The sequence below is a fragment of the Lepidochelys kempii genome, chromosome 1 (assembly GCF_965140265.1).
Source record: "Lepidochelys kempii isolate rLepKem1 chromosome 1, rLepKem1.hap2, whole genome shotgun sequence".
Lineage (NCBI taxonomy): Eukaryota > Metazoa > Chordata > Testudines > Cheloniidae > Lepidochelys > Lepidochelys kempii.
In genome coordinates this window covers 346,275,669-346,290,562 of record NC_133256.1, presented here as the reverse complement: position 1 = coordinate 346,290,562, position 14,894 = coordinate 346,275,669, and the positions used below count along the sequence as shown (strand labels likewise).

Below are 14,894 nucleotides of genomic sequence, written 5' to 3'. Positions count from 1 at the left end.
TCGCTTCTCAGGCAGGGGCGATTCTATCTTGTACCTCACCGCGTAAGCAACTGCTGTAATTGCCATCTGGCTGTTGTGGGCGCAAATGGGCTGGGAGGTGATATGTGCATAAGTGAATGGCAGGGGAGGTGTCCACACAATCTGTTAGCTCTGGTCCCTACCGTGATAGTTCTGAGAAGGTCTTCAGAGCTCACATTGATTGTAAAGTGGACATTCTTTCTGGAGCTGTTCTAGAGGACCAGTTGCTGGTTTCAGTTAGTGTGTGTGCTGTAACTCTTAAATGAATTGGCCGTGGCTGATCATCATGCGAGATTGGTCTCTAAGCATTGTGTGGTTGTTGTCCCTTTTCTATAGATGTGTTTGTCTGTGGGGGATATAACGGAGAAGTGATATTGGGAGACATCTGGAAGCTAAATCTTCAAACTTTCCAGTGGGTGAAACTCCCAGCTGTCATGCCTGAACCAGTTTATTTTCACTGTGCTGCTGTCACACCAGTAAGTGGCTGTAGTCTGTCTTTCCCCTATGTGCCTTGTTAGATACAGCTTAATTCATTCACTTACCTGTTCAGACACGTGTGTGGGTCTGGAATATAGATACCAAGGCCAGAACGGACCATTGTGATCATCTAGTCTGACTTCCTGTATAACGCAGGCCAGAGAACGTTCCCAATAAAACTCCTAGAGCAGAGCTTTTAGAAAAATATCCCGTCTTGATTTAAAAATAGCCAGTGATAGAGAATCCACCACGATGCCTGGTAAATTGTTCCAGTGGTTAGTTATCCTCACTGTTAAAAATGTACACCTTTATTTCCACTCTGAATTGGTCTAGCTTCATCTTTCAGCCATTGGCTCATGTTAGGCCTTTCTCCGCTCGATTGAAGTGCCCGCTATCCAATATGCATTTCCCACGTAGGTACTTCTAGACTGCAGTCAAGTCAGTCCGCAGCCAGGCTCTAGCCTTGACAGGAGTCTAGCTTTACAATAAGAAAAGGAGTACTTGTGGCACCTTAGAGACTAACCAATTTATTTGAGCATGAGCTTTCGTGAGCTACAGCTCACTTCATTGGATGCATACCGTGGAAACTGCAGCAGACTTTATATATACACAGAGAATATGAAACAATACCCCCTCCCACCCCACTGTCCTGCTGGTAATAGCTTATCTAAAGAGATCATCAGGTGGGCCATTTCCAGCACAAATCCAGGTTTTCTCACCCTCCACCCCCCCACACAAATTCACTCTCCTGCTGGTGATAGCCCATCCAAAGTGACAACTCTTTACACAATGTGCATGATAATCAACTTGGGCTATTTCCTGCACAAATCCAGGTTTTCTCACATCCCCCCCCACCCCCATACACACACAAACTCACTCTCCTGCTGGTAATAGCTCATCCAAACTGACCACTCTCCAAGTTTAAATCCAAGTTAAACCAGAACATCTGGGGGGGGGTAGGAAAAAACAAGAGGCAACAGGCTACCTTGCATAATGACTTAGCCACTCCCAGTCTCTATTTAAGCCTAAATTAATAGTATCCAATTTGCAAATGAATTCCAATTCAGCAGTTTCTCGCTGGAGTCTGGATTTGAAGTTTTTTTGTTTTAAGATAGCGACCTTCATGTCTGTGATTGCGTGACCAGAGAGATTGAAGTGTTCTCCGACTGGTTTATGAATGTTATAATTCTTGACATCTGATTTGTGTCCATTTATTCTTTTACGTAGAGACTGTCCAGTTTGACCAATGTACATGGCAGAGGGGCATTGCTGGCACATGAAGGCATATATCACATTGGTGGATGTGCAGGTGAACGAGCCTCTGATAGTGTGGCTGATGTTATTAGGCCCTGTGATGATGTCCCCTGAATAGATATGTGGACACAGTTGGCAATGGGCTTTGTTGCAAGGATAAGTTCCTGGGTTAGTGGTTCTGTTGTGTGGTATGTGGTTGTTGGTGAGTATTTGCTTCAGGTTGGGGGGCTGTCTGTAGGCAAGGACTGGCCTGTCTCCCAAGATTTGTGAGAGTGTTGGGTCATCCTTTAGGATAGGTTGTAGATCCTTAATAATGCGTTGGAGGGGTTTTAGTTGGGGGCTGAAGGTGACGGCTAGTGGCGTTCTGTTGTTGGTGAGTATCACATACCACACAACAGAACCACTAACCCAGGAACTTATCCTTGCAACAAAGCTCATGCTCAAATAAATTGGTTAGTCTCTAAGGTGCCACAAGTACTCCTTTTCTTTTTGCGAATACAGACTAACACGGCTGTTACTCTGAAACCTAGCTTTACAATATATGGCATGGAGCCACTGGCATCAGTAAAGAGGAACATATTCAGTGGGCTTAAACAAAATCCAGCATACAGGGGAGACTAAGGCCAGAGATGAGTTCCTGCCTTTAGAACAGGAATTCCCTGTCATTCTGACGGTGTACCCAGCGGGGTGCTCTCTGGCTGCCACGGCACACTGCATGCTGTGCTTCCAGAAAGCAGCGATGCTGTTCTAGTCTTCAAACTGTGTTAGCCCAAAGTAATGATTCTTCTCTGAACATCAGTTGCCCAGTCTATAAAAACCAACCTACTGCTGTGGCCTTTGGTCCCCTGAGGGACTGCAGGGAGTTGAAGGTAAGCAGGTGTATAAGTGCCTTGAGAAGACTTTCGCTGTGTTAAGTGAGCGAGCATCGGAAAGCAACCTCCAAACCTGCTGGACAATCCAGGAATTAGAAATCATGGATCAGCTGTAGGATCCGTTTTTAACTAGCTATTGCATAAGGATGATTTGGTATCCTTTAAATGACTCACTGTGACACAGTCTTAAAGGGACACTCTCAGGACTTCTGGTGATATTAATATGTTATCGTATTTGTAAGATTCTCTTACAGGCGTTACCTTTCTAGCTTGTCTCTCTCACCAATAGAGGTTGGTCCAATCAAAGATATTACCTCACCCACCTTGTCTCTCTAAGCTTACCTTTGTCCTATGCTCTGTAGGCCTGGTCATTATCCCTTAGACATAAATCTGCATGACTTTAGTGGGACATTTGGGAATAATGGTTGCAGGAATAGGTTCCCCTAGTCATAGTCTGACAAGCTCTTTCTTCTAATGGCCCTCAAAATTACATCGCCTTTTGAGATCAGCAACATTGGTGTCCATACCATCCCTAGAACGTAAGTTGTGCTCCCTCTGCTGGCTCATCAGTAGCACAGCACAGACCTTTTCTTGAAATCAGAATGACTCCTTGGTTCTAAAGATCAAATAGAAATGTAGGGCTGGAGCAGCTCGCAAGAAGTCAGCTAGTCCATCCTCTCACACTGAGGCAGGACCAACTATGCCTAGACCATCCCTGACAAGTTTTTGTCCAACCTGTTCTTAAAAACCTCCAACGATGGGAATCCCACAACCTCCAGTGCTTAACTACCCTGATAGTCGACATGTTTTTCCTAAATCTCCCTTGCGGCAGAGTAAGCCCATTGCTGCTTGTCCAAATTCTTGGTTCTCTCCAGATGTGGATGGCAGGGTTCTTCTGAGAAGCACATGAGCTTCAGAAGCGTAGCCCCACACGCAGTGAGTAGTGAGCTTAGCTCTGTGCGTGAACATGAGTAACTTCCCTCTTGTCCTGTTTCCACCCAGGCTGGCTGCATGTACGTCCATGGAGGGGTGGTCAACATCCACGAAAACAAACGGACTGGCTCCTTATTTAAGATGTGGCTAGTAGTCCCCAGCCTTCTGGAACTGTCATGGGAGAAGCTGTTGGGATTTTTCCCTCATCTAGCAACTCTCTCCAGATCGCAGCTTTTGCACCTTGGCCTCACACAGGGACTCATTGAGCGACTGAAATGAGAACTCCTCGCTGTTCTCACTCTGCCCTAGAAACACTAAAGAGACCCCCCCGCCCTTTATGGATGCCGCTGCTAAGGAGATGGGAGGACCCTGCTCTCAGCGCCTTACTCAGCAAATACGTCGGATGCCTTTCGGTGAATGTTTATTTGGTGTTTATGGAAATCAGCTTTTTATTTATGGATCTCTCTAAATACTTCAGGAACGAAGATGCTGTTCAGATCTCGTTCATAACATACAGCCACCAACCTGCTGTTAGCACATGCCTGTGGCCTAATAAATGCAGGGAAGGGGCTTAGAAATTATGGCAGCTCCTGCTTTCACATGGTGTTTAACTTATTGTTTCTAAAGATGCATTTAACGGAGTAGGAGACGCTAACTGCACCAATTCAACCACATGCGGAATGAACAGTCCAATTCCCCTTTGCTCACAGCAGCATCCATCCTCTGAATGCCCGAATTGGCTCTGCCTCTGTATAGCATTCGCTGCCTGAAGATTTGCATGTGTGTTGTGGGCATGTGATCATCGTCTTTGAGTTCTGGGAGATGGCTGGCACGGGGGAGCAGCAAACGAAGATCGCCAGCGCAGTTTAAAATCTCGGTGCAGGGTGGTGTGGTTTTAAGCAACAGTGTAATTGTTCCTCACCTTTTTCATATTGAAACGTCTGCCTGGAAGGGTGGTTAAAAATCGCCGCTTATGGACTACTGTGTAGTTTTCTCTAAACAGGTGGTGGGAAGGGGCAGTGTGTTATGCTGCACCTTCCCCTTTCTGCCCATGTTGCACTCTGAAAAAGCGAACTGAGGAAACTTACTATAGCGATTTTAAAGCTGTCTTTAACCTTAAGTATGTCATGCCCTCTGTATTCAGGGTCTAGTCCATCTGTGCCAACTCAACATTAGTTACCTAAGCATAACTTGGTAGCCTGTTTGTTTGTTCTCTCAGGCATTGGAATTTTTTCTGAATTGCCTGTCCAATGCTTTGTTTTATTCCTTTTGTGTGTGGCTTTTTTTTTTAACTTCTGTGGACAGTTGCTTCTGGGGAGCTGCAAAATTAACTGCTCATTTTTTCACAGTGTTGTCTCTTGCCTTGCTGTGAATACTGTTCGCCTTTCTACAAAAGCGGGAAAGGAAGAAATGTCGATTTCCTGGGTGTCTTTCTCTTCGTGCTCCATGTCACTGTGAAACCAGCTCGAGAGAATGTACAGAACTGGTCATCAAATGTGGAGCAGCTGAACTAGGCTGAGACATTGGGTTTGAACAAAACAATTGTATTTTGAAGACCATTTTTGTTAAGTGCCTTTTTTAGTAGTTTTTCCAAATGACTCTCCCCCTCCAATGTCTAAAGCCAATTTTAGAGGTTTGCTTTTCTTTTAAGAGGTTGCAGTAGTGTTCAATAAATCCCAATAGCAAACCCCACAAGATGGATCTGAAGGCTGATGAGTCTCTGCGGCTACTTTGTGCTCCCAGCTCCACTGCTCAGTAACTACCTAATATATGTTGTGTTGTAAGGTTCCCTAAGTTTCTTTTGCAGATTCCCCTGCCCTATCATTTTGGGTCAGTATTTCACCGTAATTTAGCTTCTTCCTTTCATGGCCTCAGCGAAATAAGGGATGTGGCAGCTTTTCAAATGTAAACATCTTTCAGTGCCTTGTAATTCAAACCCTGTTTGTTTGCTCTGTGCTTTTAACGCTGATAACCATGCTGTCTCAGGCCCCCTTCAGTGCAGTTTAGCAGGATGCTCTCGGCTGCAAGGAGAAGCTAGATGTCTTCTGAGCCTGCAGGATGGCTGATGATATTCATGCAGAGACCTGCTTAAGACCTCCTATGTGGTTTCTCCTTATACCCAGGTGGGATGGTGCTCGCGTCACTTGATGGCCAGCATGTTGGCCTCTCAGTCTCCCAGATTTGTTCTAGTCTTGTCAGTCTTCGGAGGACGATCCCCATGGGCAGAAAGTGTGGGTTTGTGTGTGGAGGGCACGGATCAACATTTCATTTCACTTTCTGTCCTCTCTCCGGGTACTAGTCTGAGCGACAGAGCTGACGCTTCCATCCACTGGCATAGCTGTATGCTGCTGTCTGAACTAAGAGCTCCCAATGGAGCTGGATGTCAGGGACCAATAGCCAGATAAGCCCATCAGTATCTAGCTATGCAGGTTCTGTGTGCAGGTGGCTGTTCGTAGTAATAGTGCCTAAGATGTCGAGCTGGTGAGCGCTCAGTTCCCGGGCTTCCAGTCCCTTTTCAGTGACCAAGGCTGCGGTGTGTGAGAGCTCACCAAGATGTCTGAAGCTCTTCTCCTAACCCCACTTCCAGAACGCTCTCTGGAGGCCCAACTTGATGCTTCCATTCAGCTTCCATCCACCTGAGACTTTCCCTTTGGCCTAATTCTGGCGGCTCCCATCTTCTCTTGCAAAGATCTCACATCTACACCAAGCCTTAGGGTCTCCCGTTTTTGGCCAAGAGCATCATGTTCGAATGGCAACACAGCACAAGTTCTGGCTCTTTCTTCCCGAGTCCCCGGCGCTTCTTAGGCTGAGCGCTCTTCCACTCCTCCAGCAATTCCAAAGGCAGCATTAAGAGGAATGTAGTGGATTTATATACACGCACGCTCCTGCTCTAGATGTTCTTGTCAGCTCGCATGGCCTCATGGGCTCTGCTTTACACTGGCCTTCCTAAGCCTGTCTGTGATGTGATTTGCCTTGCTGATGCCGTTCCTGACTTAAAGCAGCACTGAAGACAACCCAAGTCCACCCCTGCCTCTGGCAGTCTTTGTAATCTACTTTCACTACTGCAGATTCTTACTTTTACTGCAGATCTCTCAGCGCAATATGGTCAATGCGACTAGACTGCGTGTGGTATGTAGCGTTTTGGTGAAGCTAGAATATAGGTCCCTACAGCACCTTGAAACTTGGCAGCATGTTCACTTACCTCTTCTACACCAGCACCTGGGGCTACAGCTGCACATCCCTCTCTCCCAGTGACTTCCGTGGGAGTTGGATCATGCTAAGAACATCAAGGACCAAGCCCTGAGTAATGAGCCCATTTCATCCTCTCCATTGTAGACCAATAGTCTGATCTGTTAATACTTTGATGGCCTCCCTGCATCTCCTTCTGATTCCTCAAAATAAAGTGGAGCAACAATGATTCTCCACTTGATAACAGTAGTCTCAGCTGAGTTGCTGAAATCGGAGACTTGTATTCTCTATTAGCACTGTACTTTCCAGTGAGCTTGAAATGTGACTAGAAATACTCAGTATTGCTGGGGGGGTTTCCAACCATAAAAATAGTACTTGTATGTGAGGAGAAAGGGTTAAGATGAGCCCTTTAACCTGCTTAATAAATTCTGCAGTTTGAGCAAAGGGGATTCTTGGGCAGAAAAATACGGCAGTATCTGATTTTCATATTACAAAAAATCCTTTTGGACACTGCACTTCTGTCCCATATGAATGTCTTTAGGCTAGTTATTTTGATCTTTGGAGGAAAAATATATTCTTTATTTTTTGTGGGTTAAAAAAAAAAGACTTGAAGTACTGCAAACCGAGCTGCATCCTGCAGAGAAACCGTGTTCCTGCATAGTAAAATAAGTGTGGTTGAAACATTATTTTACATCAAACAGCTTCAGCTACATTTTCCCCTCCCTCCTGTTGCTGCTAACTTCCTTTGCTTGGTCCTCCTGATTGTCAGGAGAGAACCTCCTTTCCCTACAACGGTCAATAAAACAGGATCTCTTCCCAACTTCCACGCCTCATTTGCAGCCCTGATGGGTGAGATGTTTGGAGCAGTTTTGTGTAGTGGCTTAAGCGTTTAAAAGCGAACAGCAAGCAACGCTTTACCAACCAACCAAGCCTCTGAAGCGTGTCTGCACAGGCTTAAATAGAAGTCTGGTATTTTATAATCACAGGTCAGTAGTTCTTCCCTGGACAGTGAAAATGCCAGGCTTCGGTTCCCCTGTGCTAACTGACAGCTTCACTGTGCTGCCTGAAACAGGTGTCCCTGTTCTGGGACACGCACAGACTCGAACTCTTTCCCCCCCCCCCCCCCCCCCCGTTTTGCTTTTTCAATTGTGCCTCATTAAAGACGTGCAGTTCTCCTCTGAGCTCATGCTTGTTTGCAGCTTTTCTGGTGCAGCTGGAGGATTTGAGTAATAAAAGCCATCATTGTCTCTAAGCAATATGAACTTTGTCACATTAGAAAACAGCCTGGTACCAAACCCTGTGAACAGCCGGAGCAGGGCCTGTTGTGGGGGAGTTCTCCGAGGCCTGATAAAGGGGTAGTGGCACTCTACAAAGGGAGGATACGTTCCTGCCACATCTCCGTAAAGAACAGCTTCCAAGCACTGCTCTTGCTTTTCCTTCCCAGGGAGGTGGGCCAGTTTCAGGAGCTAAGTAGGGCTGGTAGGCCAGCTGGGGCAGATGGACTAGCGAATTCAGTCTCCGGTAACCTTCACTTGGTTGGTGCTGTTCCTACATGTTAGGAGTGAATAACCAACTAACTCCTGGGCTTTGCCATTGTTTAGAGAAACAGGGTTGTAAGTGTTGCAGCCTGTTACTCTCTTCTCTCTCTCCCTCCCCCCCTGTGATGCAGAGTTCCCCCAGCTAATGGCTTGAGTGGGAGTGGGGGCTCAGCACCTCTGAAGCAAGCCCCTGTTGTGTAAAACAGGTCCCGTGTTGAAGTCCTTACTTGGCTTTTCCTCTGACAAAAAGGAATGAGTGATGACTGCAGTGTTTGACTAAAATAACCCTTCTAAGTCCTAATCACACGACCCTATGCCAAAGACTTTCCCAGAGCACTGCTGTGACCCTGTGTTCCAGCTACTCTGAATGGAGGTCTCCTGGGGAACTAACGAGAGATGCTGACATGACCTGACAGCGTCTTTTTAGATTCCAAGTGTGCGGTTTCAAATCCTGTAAGTGGTTCCCTTGGTGCCAGGCTGACTAGCAGTTATTGCCCTGCTCCAAGCAGGCTCTGCCTCTACTTGCTTCTCTGAGCAGAAACAGTCTAGTAACAGAGCACTGGACCAACATGTATTCAGCTGTGAGGGGATTGCCACACAAAACCAAACACTCTTCGTTGCTGTGTCAGTTAGTCCACGCCTAGAACAATGGAGGATGCAGGAATCATGCTGCTCCTCCCATGTTTACAGTGTGTGCTGGCCATAGATCTGTTGCTATAAAATGTCTTGAGTTTTCATCCCATGACACTAACTCAATTGCATGCTTCCCTTGCTCTGGCTTTTCTCCATTTATTGCCACTTTAACCTGGTGCCTGAGCCTCATGGGTGATGATGGAACTGTTGCTGTGATTTTTTTATTTTTTTATCCTCCCCCTTTGATCAAAAGCCATCGGCGGCCAGTTCTAGACACTAGTAGACCCAAGGGCAATGTTCTCATGCTATTCGGTATGGATGCAGAGTCCCATGTGAAGTTACCTTAGCTGTAGGGGATGAACTGGGGACAAGTCAGCTGTGTAAGTGTAGTTTCTTTCTTTGGTGTTGAGGAATGAACTTGTGCCCTCTTTCCAGCTGGGGAGCGTTTGGCCAGCCTCTGTGTTTGCCTGACATTCAGTCGGTGCCCCCTAGTCCTGTTCGTGTGTTTAGTGTGGGAGTCTGATATGCATGCAGCAATGGGTGGTCATCCCTTCTGTCGCCATGCCAACATCCTGAGGTGTGAAGCTGTGCTGAGTTTGTGGGAGGGCGAAGGGCTGACCAAGAGATGTACTTGCCTGTATTTATGGACCTTGTCAGTGTTTTTGCAGTTTTTTTTTTAAATCCAATAAAAAAAACCTCTGTCCAAATCACATGCTGTGTCCCTTCACCTCTCCTTTTTCTCTTCTGTTGGCCAGGGTAGAGACAGAGCCAACACAAACGGCAAAGTGTGCAGCATTCAACTCAATCATTTCACAGCAGTGGACATGTCGTTGCGGTGTTGAGGGAGAAGGGGTAGATTCTAAACCCATTTCTTACTGAGGGACTTTGTGCTTTATAGCACTTTATTATCTCAGGATCTAAGCAGACAGCTCTTAGGAGTAGAGCTAAAGTGTGTTACTCAAAGGTAGCTCTGAAAGCTGCTTCCTATACCCCAAAGTTTGGCTTCCCATGGTGGTTGAAAGCTTGGCATGAGACTCCACTGCCTGTCCATAGTGGCCCCAGCCCTCCTGGTATCATCCTTTTATTAAGTATGCTACTAGCATCCAGCGTGGATTTAGCACTGAAGCTAGTGTTGCAAGATTATAAATAATTCTGCATTGTTGAAAGTTGCTTCTACTTTGAACCTCAGCAATCAGTCCTGATGCATTCTTGTTCCCTCCCATTGTCTTCCATGCTAGTATCTGCAGCTGCTAATATCCTTTAAAAAAAAAATCTTTCAGGGCAATTGCATTAATAGCTTTTCTACTTTCACTGTCCCTTGCAACCAACCCTCTGAATGCTCCTGTGAAGTAGGTATTGTCCCTATATGTGTCAAAGCAGAATTGGGAGCGGAGTTTTTGTCTTTAAATCTTAGGCCTGAGCCTATGCCTCACCCTTGCTGAGATCTAGAAGCTACTAGGGCCAAACTCTTGTTCCCAGAGAGTAGTTATTAGTGGTATGCAGTCATGATGGAAAGGCATAATGAATGGGGTCCTACAGGGATCAGTTCTGGGTCTGGTTCTGTTCAATATCTTTATCAATGATTAGAAAATGGCATAGAGAGTACATGTATAAAGTCTGTAGACAATATCAAGCGGGAAGTGGTTGCAAGTGATTTGGAGGATCGGCTTAAAATTCAAAGTGATCTGGGCAAACTGGAGAAACAGTCTGAAGTAAATAGGATGAAATTCAATAAGGACAAATGCAAAGTACTCTATTTAGGAAAGAACAACCAATTGCACACATACAAAATGGGAAATGACTGCTTAGGAAGGAGTACTGCAGGAAGGGATGTGATCATAGTGGATCACAAGCTAAATGAGATAGTGTAACACTTGCAAAAAAAAAAAAGCAAACATTAAGATATATTAGCAGGAGAGTTGTAAGATGAGAAGTATTTTTTCCACTCTACTCTGCTGATTAGGCCTCAACTGGAGTATCGTGTCCATTTCTAGGTGCCACATTTCAGGAAAGATGTGGACAAATTGGAGGAAGTTCAGGGAAGAGCAACAAAAATGATTAAAGGTCTAGAAAACATGACCTATGAGGGAAGATTGAAAAATTTGGTTTGTTTAGTCAGCAGAAGAGAAGACAGAGAAGACATAAGGTTGTTACAAGGAGGAGGAAGAAAAATTATTCTTAACCTCTGAGGATAGGACAAGCAGCAGTGGGCTTAAATTCCAGCAAGTGAGGTTTAGGTTGGACATTAGGAAAAACTTCCTGTCAGAGTGGTTAAGTACTGGGATAAATTGCCTACAGTGGTTGTGGAATTTCCATCACTGGAGATTTTTAAGAGCAGGTTAGACAAACACCTGTCAGGGCAGGCTGAGAGAATAGTCCTACCATGAGTGCAGGGGACTGGACTAGATGACCTCTCGAGGTCCCTTCCAGTCTTATAATAGCGATGGTGTCACTGAAGCATTTGCTTGAGTAGCCAATGCAGTTATCACCATTAAACTAGCTGACCCTAGATTTCCAGGCATGTACTGGTGCATTAGTCCACAAGCCATGCCAGCATTTCTGTGCATGCACTTACTCCATGCTTGGAGCCTGGGCTGGGCCACTGCACCAGTCCAACTTGGAATGAAATTGCTGCAAGTCCAGTTCCACTCATGCAGGGAGCCCTCCAGAGCATGCCCCCAATACTGCTACCCAAGCTGCAGTACCACCAATGATCACCTGTCAAGCAGAATGCCTGCAAGCCTGACAGCTGCAGGGGTGCCTTGGGTCTTTAACCCCCCTGCCCAGAGCAGTAATGGAAAAGACACCATTTGACATGAACTTTATGGATCTATCACTGCAGAAGTAGGGAATCTGCTTTATTGCAACCAAACTTAGTTCTGGAGGTTGTACTAGGAAACTGCTGGCTGCCACTGAATGATCCCCTAGTGCTCTCTCTATAGGGTCTTTAACAAAAGTCCTTGGCCTGGGAAGAAAGGAGGCCTTAGGATGGAGATGCAATTTCTTAGATTCCTGTTTTCTAAGAGAACAGGAGACTTGCTAACAGCTTTGGAAGAGGGAAGGCAAAGCCTCTGTTGGTTTGTGGGTAGGAGATATTTGCCCCAAGCGTTACCTTGCTCATTCTCAGTCAAGCCCAGAACTCACGTTAAGTGAAATGCTAAATCCACACCCTTGGTTGTTTTTTTAAGGCAACAGTTGAGAGGAGGTGGAGTGGTTCTTCTGTGCTGGTCTGTACTTCCAATTCTCTCCTTAAAGGGGCCCCACAACATGGAGGCAGTAGCCTGTGGGCAGTAGGGGAAGGAAGAGAGCTAGAGGCACAAGCCTCCTGTAGTAATTAAATCACTCTTTATAGAGCATCAAAAGTCTCCACCTTACTGTCAAACCATCATCCCCTTCTTGTGGCTGATCCGTAGGAAGTGAGCCTGCTCCTGTTACTAACCCTTCCACTACTAGTAAGGGTTAGTAAGTGTGTGTTGCACAGGTAAAGCCCTGTACAAACCGTGCTGATGATCGGGTGGGGGAGAGAGAGAGAGAGAGAGAGAAGGGCAATCTGAATTTTTCAGGTACTCCAGGGGAACCCAGTTGGGAAATAAATCCTTTTAAGGCACAGTTTGGGATGTAAAGTCAGGTACCCCAGAGAAGGAAGCTTTGGGTACTTGTGCTTAGCTCAGCCCCCAGGTGCCCAGGCATGGATTGTTCTGGGGCCTTACCCTCTGGAGTACTTTTTTGTCCTCATTCAGTGAGTGGTTGCAGGACTTATTTACTGCACTGACTAATTTCCTTACTGACATTGCTAGAGCATTCTCACACCACTGTCCATGCTTCCAACATTAGCTCCGCCTTAGCCCAGGGAGCTGGTATTAGGCACCTGTGAAAGCTAGCGAAATAAGACCCAGACACATGAAGGCCAAAATTGTCAAGGGTCCATTAACTACAGGCACCCCCCTGGAGACACCTAGAGCCAGACATTGCAGCACATTTAGTGCAGTATGGCCAAAGCCCAGCTCCACTTGCCCTGAACGCTCAGGGTACGTGGCAGTCTAGCCCCAGCTGCTCCTGTTCAGTGTCAGTCTAGCATCCTCTAGGAACATGGGGGCAGAGGTAGGGATAGAGTCTCCCCATCAAGGTCTTCAGGCACAGTGGAAGTCAGGGTTTGTCTGATTTAAAGCAACCCAGGCTTTAAGTTGCGGCACACATGGTTTTGAAATACAAAGGGAGCAACTCCTATCAACCATGCTCTTAAAACCTAAGAAGAGATACCAAAGGCTGAGCCCTGTGCCCGCGGCTGGCTTATTGACACCCCTAGCGCACAGATCTAGGGCTAATGCAAGACCGCTCTGCCCTACCAGTAGCGCTGCAGTGGGACACAGGCTATAACCACTGCTCTAGAGCGGGGAGGGAGATTTAAGAAATGGCTTCTCACCGAGAAGCCCAGACTAGGGAGCAGCAGCAAAGTTTAACAAGAACTCACCTGACAGAAGCATCTCTTTAGACCATTCTGCCTTCTGGTCTGTACTAACAGAGGCAGAAGATAGACTCCGAGCAGAGGACAGAGGCCTTGAGTGATGGCGGGATGTTTACTCCAAGGAAAGGGTCTCTTAACAGTTGGCTTCTCCCACCTCACATGGGTTGTGCTACATGGAGACTGATCATCAGGCCTAAAAACCTATATTGTCCCTAAGTTAGTGGTGTGAAGAAACCAGATAGGTCAGTCAACTACAATCCCCCATATCCCTGCATGTGGCTGCCTGCAGAGACCCTTGTTTGCCCCTTTAGATACAGGACCAGATCCAGCTTGTACAAAAACTGCTTTAATCAGAACAGTTGGGGGGGGGAAAAAACAGGATTCATTTCAAGTTACAGCAAAACCCACCTGTGTTATTTCTACAGGCCAGTGTTAGAGGCTGCCATGTGCATGACAAGCAGGTAGCATTCTGAAAAGAGTCCTCTCCTGTCCTCCCAGGATAGGTCTGTTTCAAGACAGCACCTTGGAGAGGGCACCACTTTCCCAGCAGCAAGAGAACAGCACATCCTTCAGAGTCTAAAGAGGACTCTTCTGTTCCTCAAAAGCCTTTGCCAACAACAGATTTCCCTCTAGCCACAATCCCAGACTGAGCTGTACTTTGGTACACAAGGAAGCACTCTGGCATTAAGGCTTCTTCTTCGGTTAAGAAGGCGTGACCAGACTACCACCACCACCCCCACCCTTTTCCAGTGGTTAGCAATTCCCCAATTCCATCCCATCTTTTAAAACAGCTGGTGAAGGAAAAACAAACTCTGGTGGCAGGTTCTTTAGCTTCATGCAACTAATGGTTTTAGAGTAAAACCAGACCAGCCGAGTCCCTGAGAAACACTCAACATTTGTTAACAGAAGCTGCCCTGGGGGGTGGGAGGGGGAAGTCTTCTCCCAAGAGAAGAACACAAGGTCCATGGAGTCAGGCCTCAGCAGCCAGCAGGGGAAGGAGCAAAGAAATACACAGCTAGGAGGATGAAGTAGACCATCACCAGCACTGTACCTGGGGGAGTGAGAACCACCATGGTTAGGAACTAGAGGACTGGAATCACACACTCAGTGAACAAGATGTAGGAAGGTGGATTTTGTACTAGATGGAACAGCTGCCAGTCTGCTCCGGACAGAATCTGGAAGTTCACACTGGGACAAGTGCTCCAGGATGTGAAACTACACTGTATCTCCAAGTTAAGGGACAGTTTAAGCCAACATTTGAGTGCCAGGTAACAGCACGTTATGACAAAAACCTTCTTTGGAGCTGCTTCCTGTGGGAATTGAGTCATCTACCAGTTAGAAGAATCCACTCCTGGGGCAGCAGATTTAAGTTCCAGTTACTGAGCCAGTTAACTGTGGAAACCCAACACCACATCATGAATGATCAGATGGTCTGAAGCTCCTACTGGGGAGATTAGTACAAAGGAAAGGGCCTCTCTGCTCCAAGAGTGGGATTGCAGTTAAGACTTTTTAACC

The 14,894-nt window shown here is 46.4% G+C and overlaps 2 protein-coding genes across 7 annotated transcripts in view; one reads left to right on the top strand and one right to left on the bottom strand.

Moving 5' to 3' along the window:
• KLHDC10 (kelch domain containing 10) overlaps positions 1 to 9,624 on the top strand; it is a 35,043-nt gene extending 25,419 nt beyond the window's left edge. For 3 of the 5 annotated variants that reach the window (XM_073328923.1, XM_073328924.1, XM_073328921.1), the window contains 2 exons: positions 355 to 494; positions 3,624 to 4,996. In XM_073328923.1, coding sequence (XP_073185024.1) covers positions 355 to 494; positions 3,624 to 3,833 — 350 coding nt within the window. In that variant the 3' untranslated portion in view covers positions 3,834 to 4,996. Of the gene's footprint in view, positions 1 to 354; positions 495 to 3,623 lie in introns of all 5 variants that reach the window. The other 2 variants (XR_012156866.1, XM_073328922.1) reach the window with 2 other exon arrangements.
• Positions 9,625 to 13,711: 4,087 nt separating this feature from the next.
• The window catches only part of LOC140905487 (uncharacterized), a 45,169-nt gene continuing 43,986 nt past the window's right edge, over positions 13,712 to 14,894 (bottom strand). Inside the window, exon 20 of one of the 2 annotated variants that reach the window (XM_073328917.1) lies at positions 13,712 to 14,430. In XM_073328917.1, the coding sequence (XP_073185018.1) occupies positions 14,357 to 14,430 (74 nt within the window). In that variant the 3' untranslated portion in view covers positions 13,712 to 14,356. The remainder of the gene's footprint in view (positions 14,431 to 14,894) is intronic. The other variant, XM_073328920.1, reaches the window with a different exon arrangement.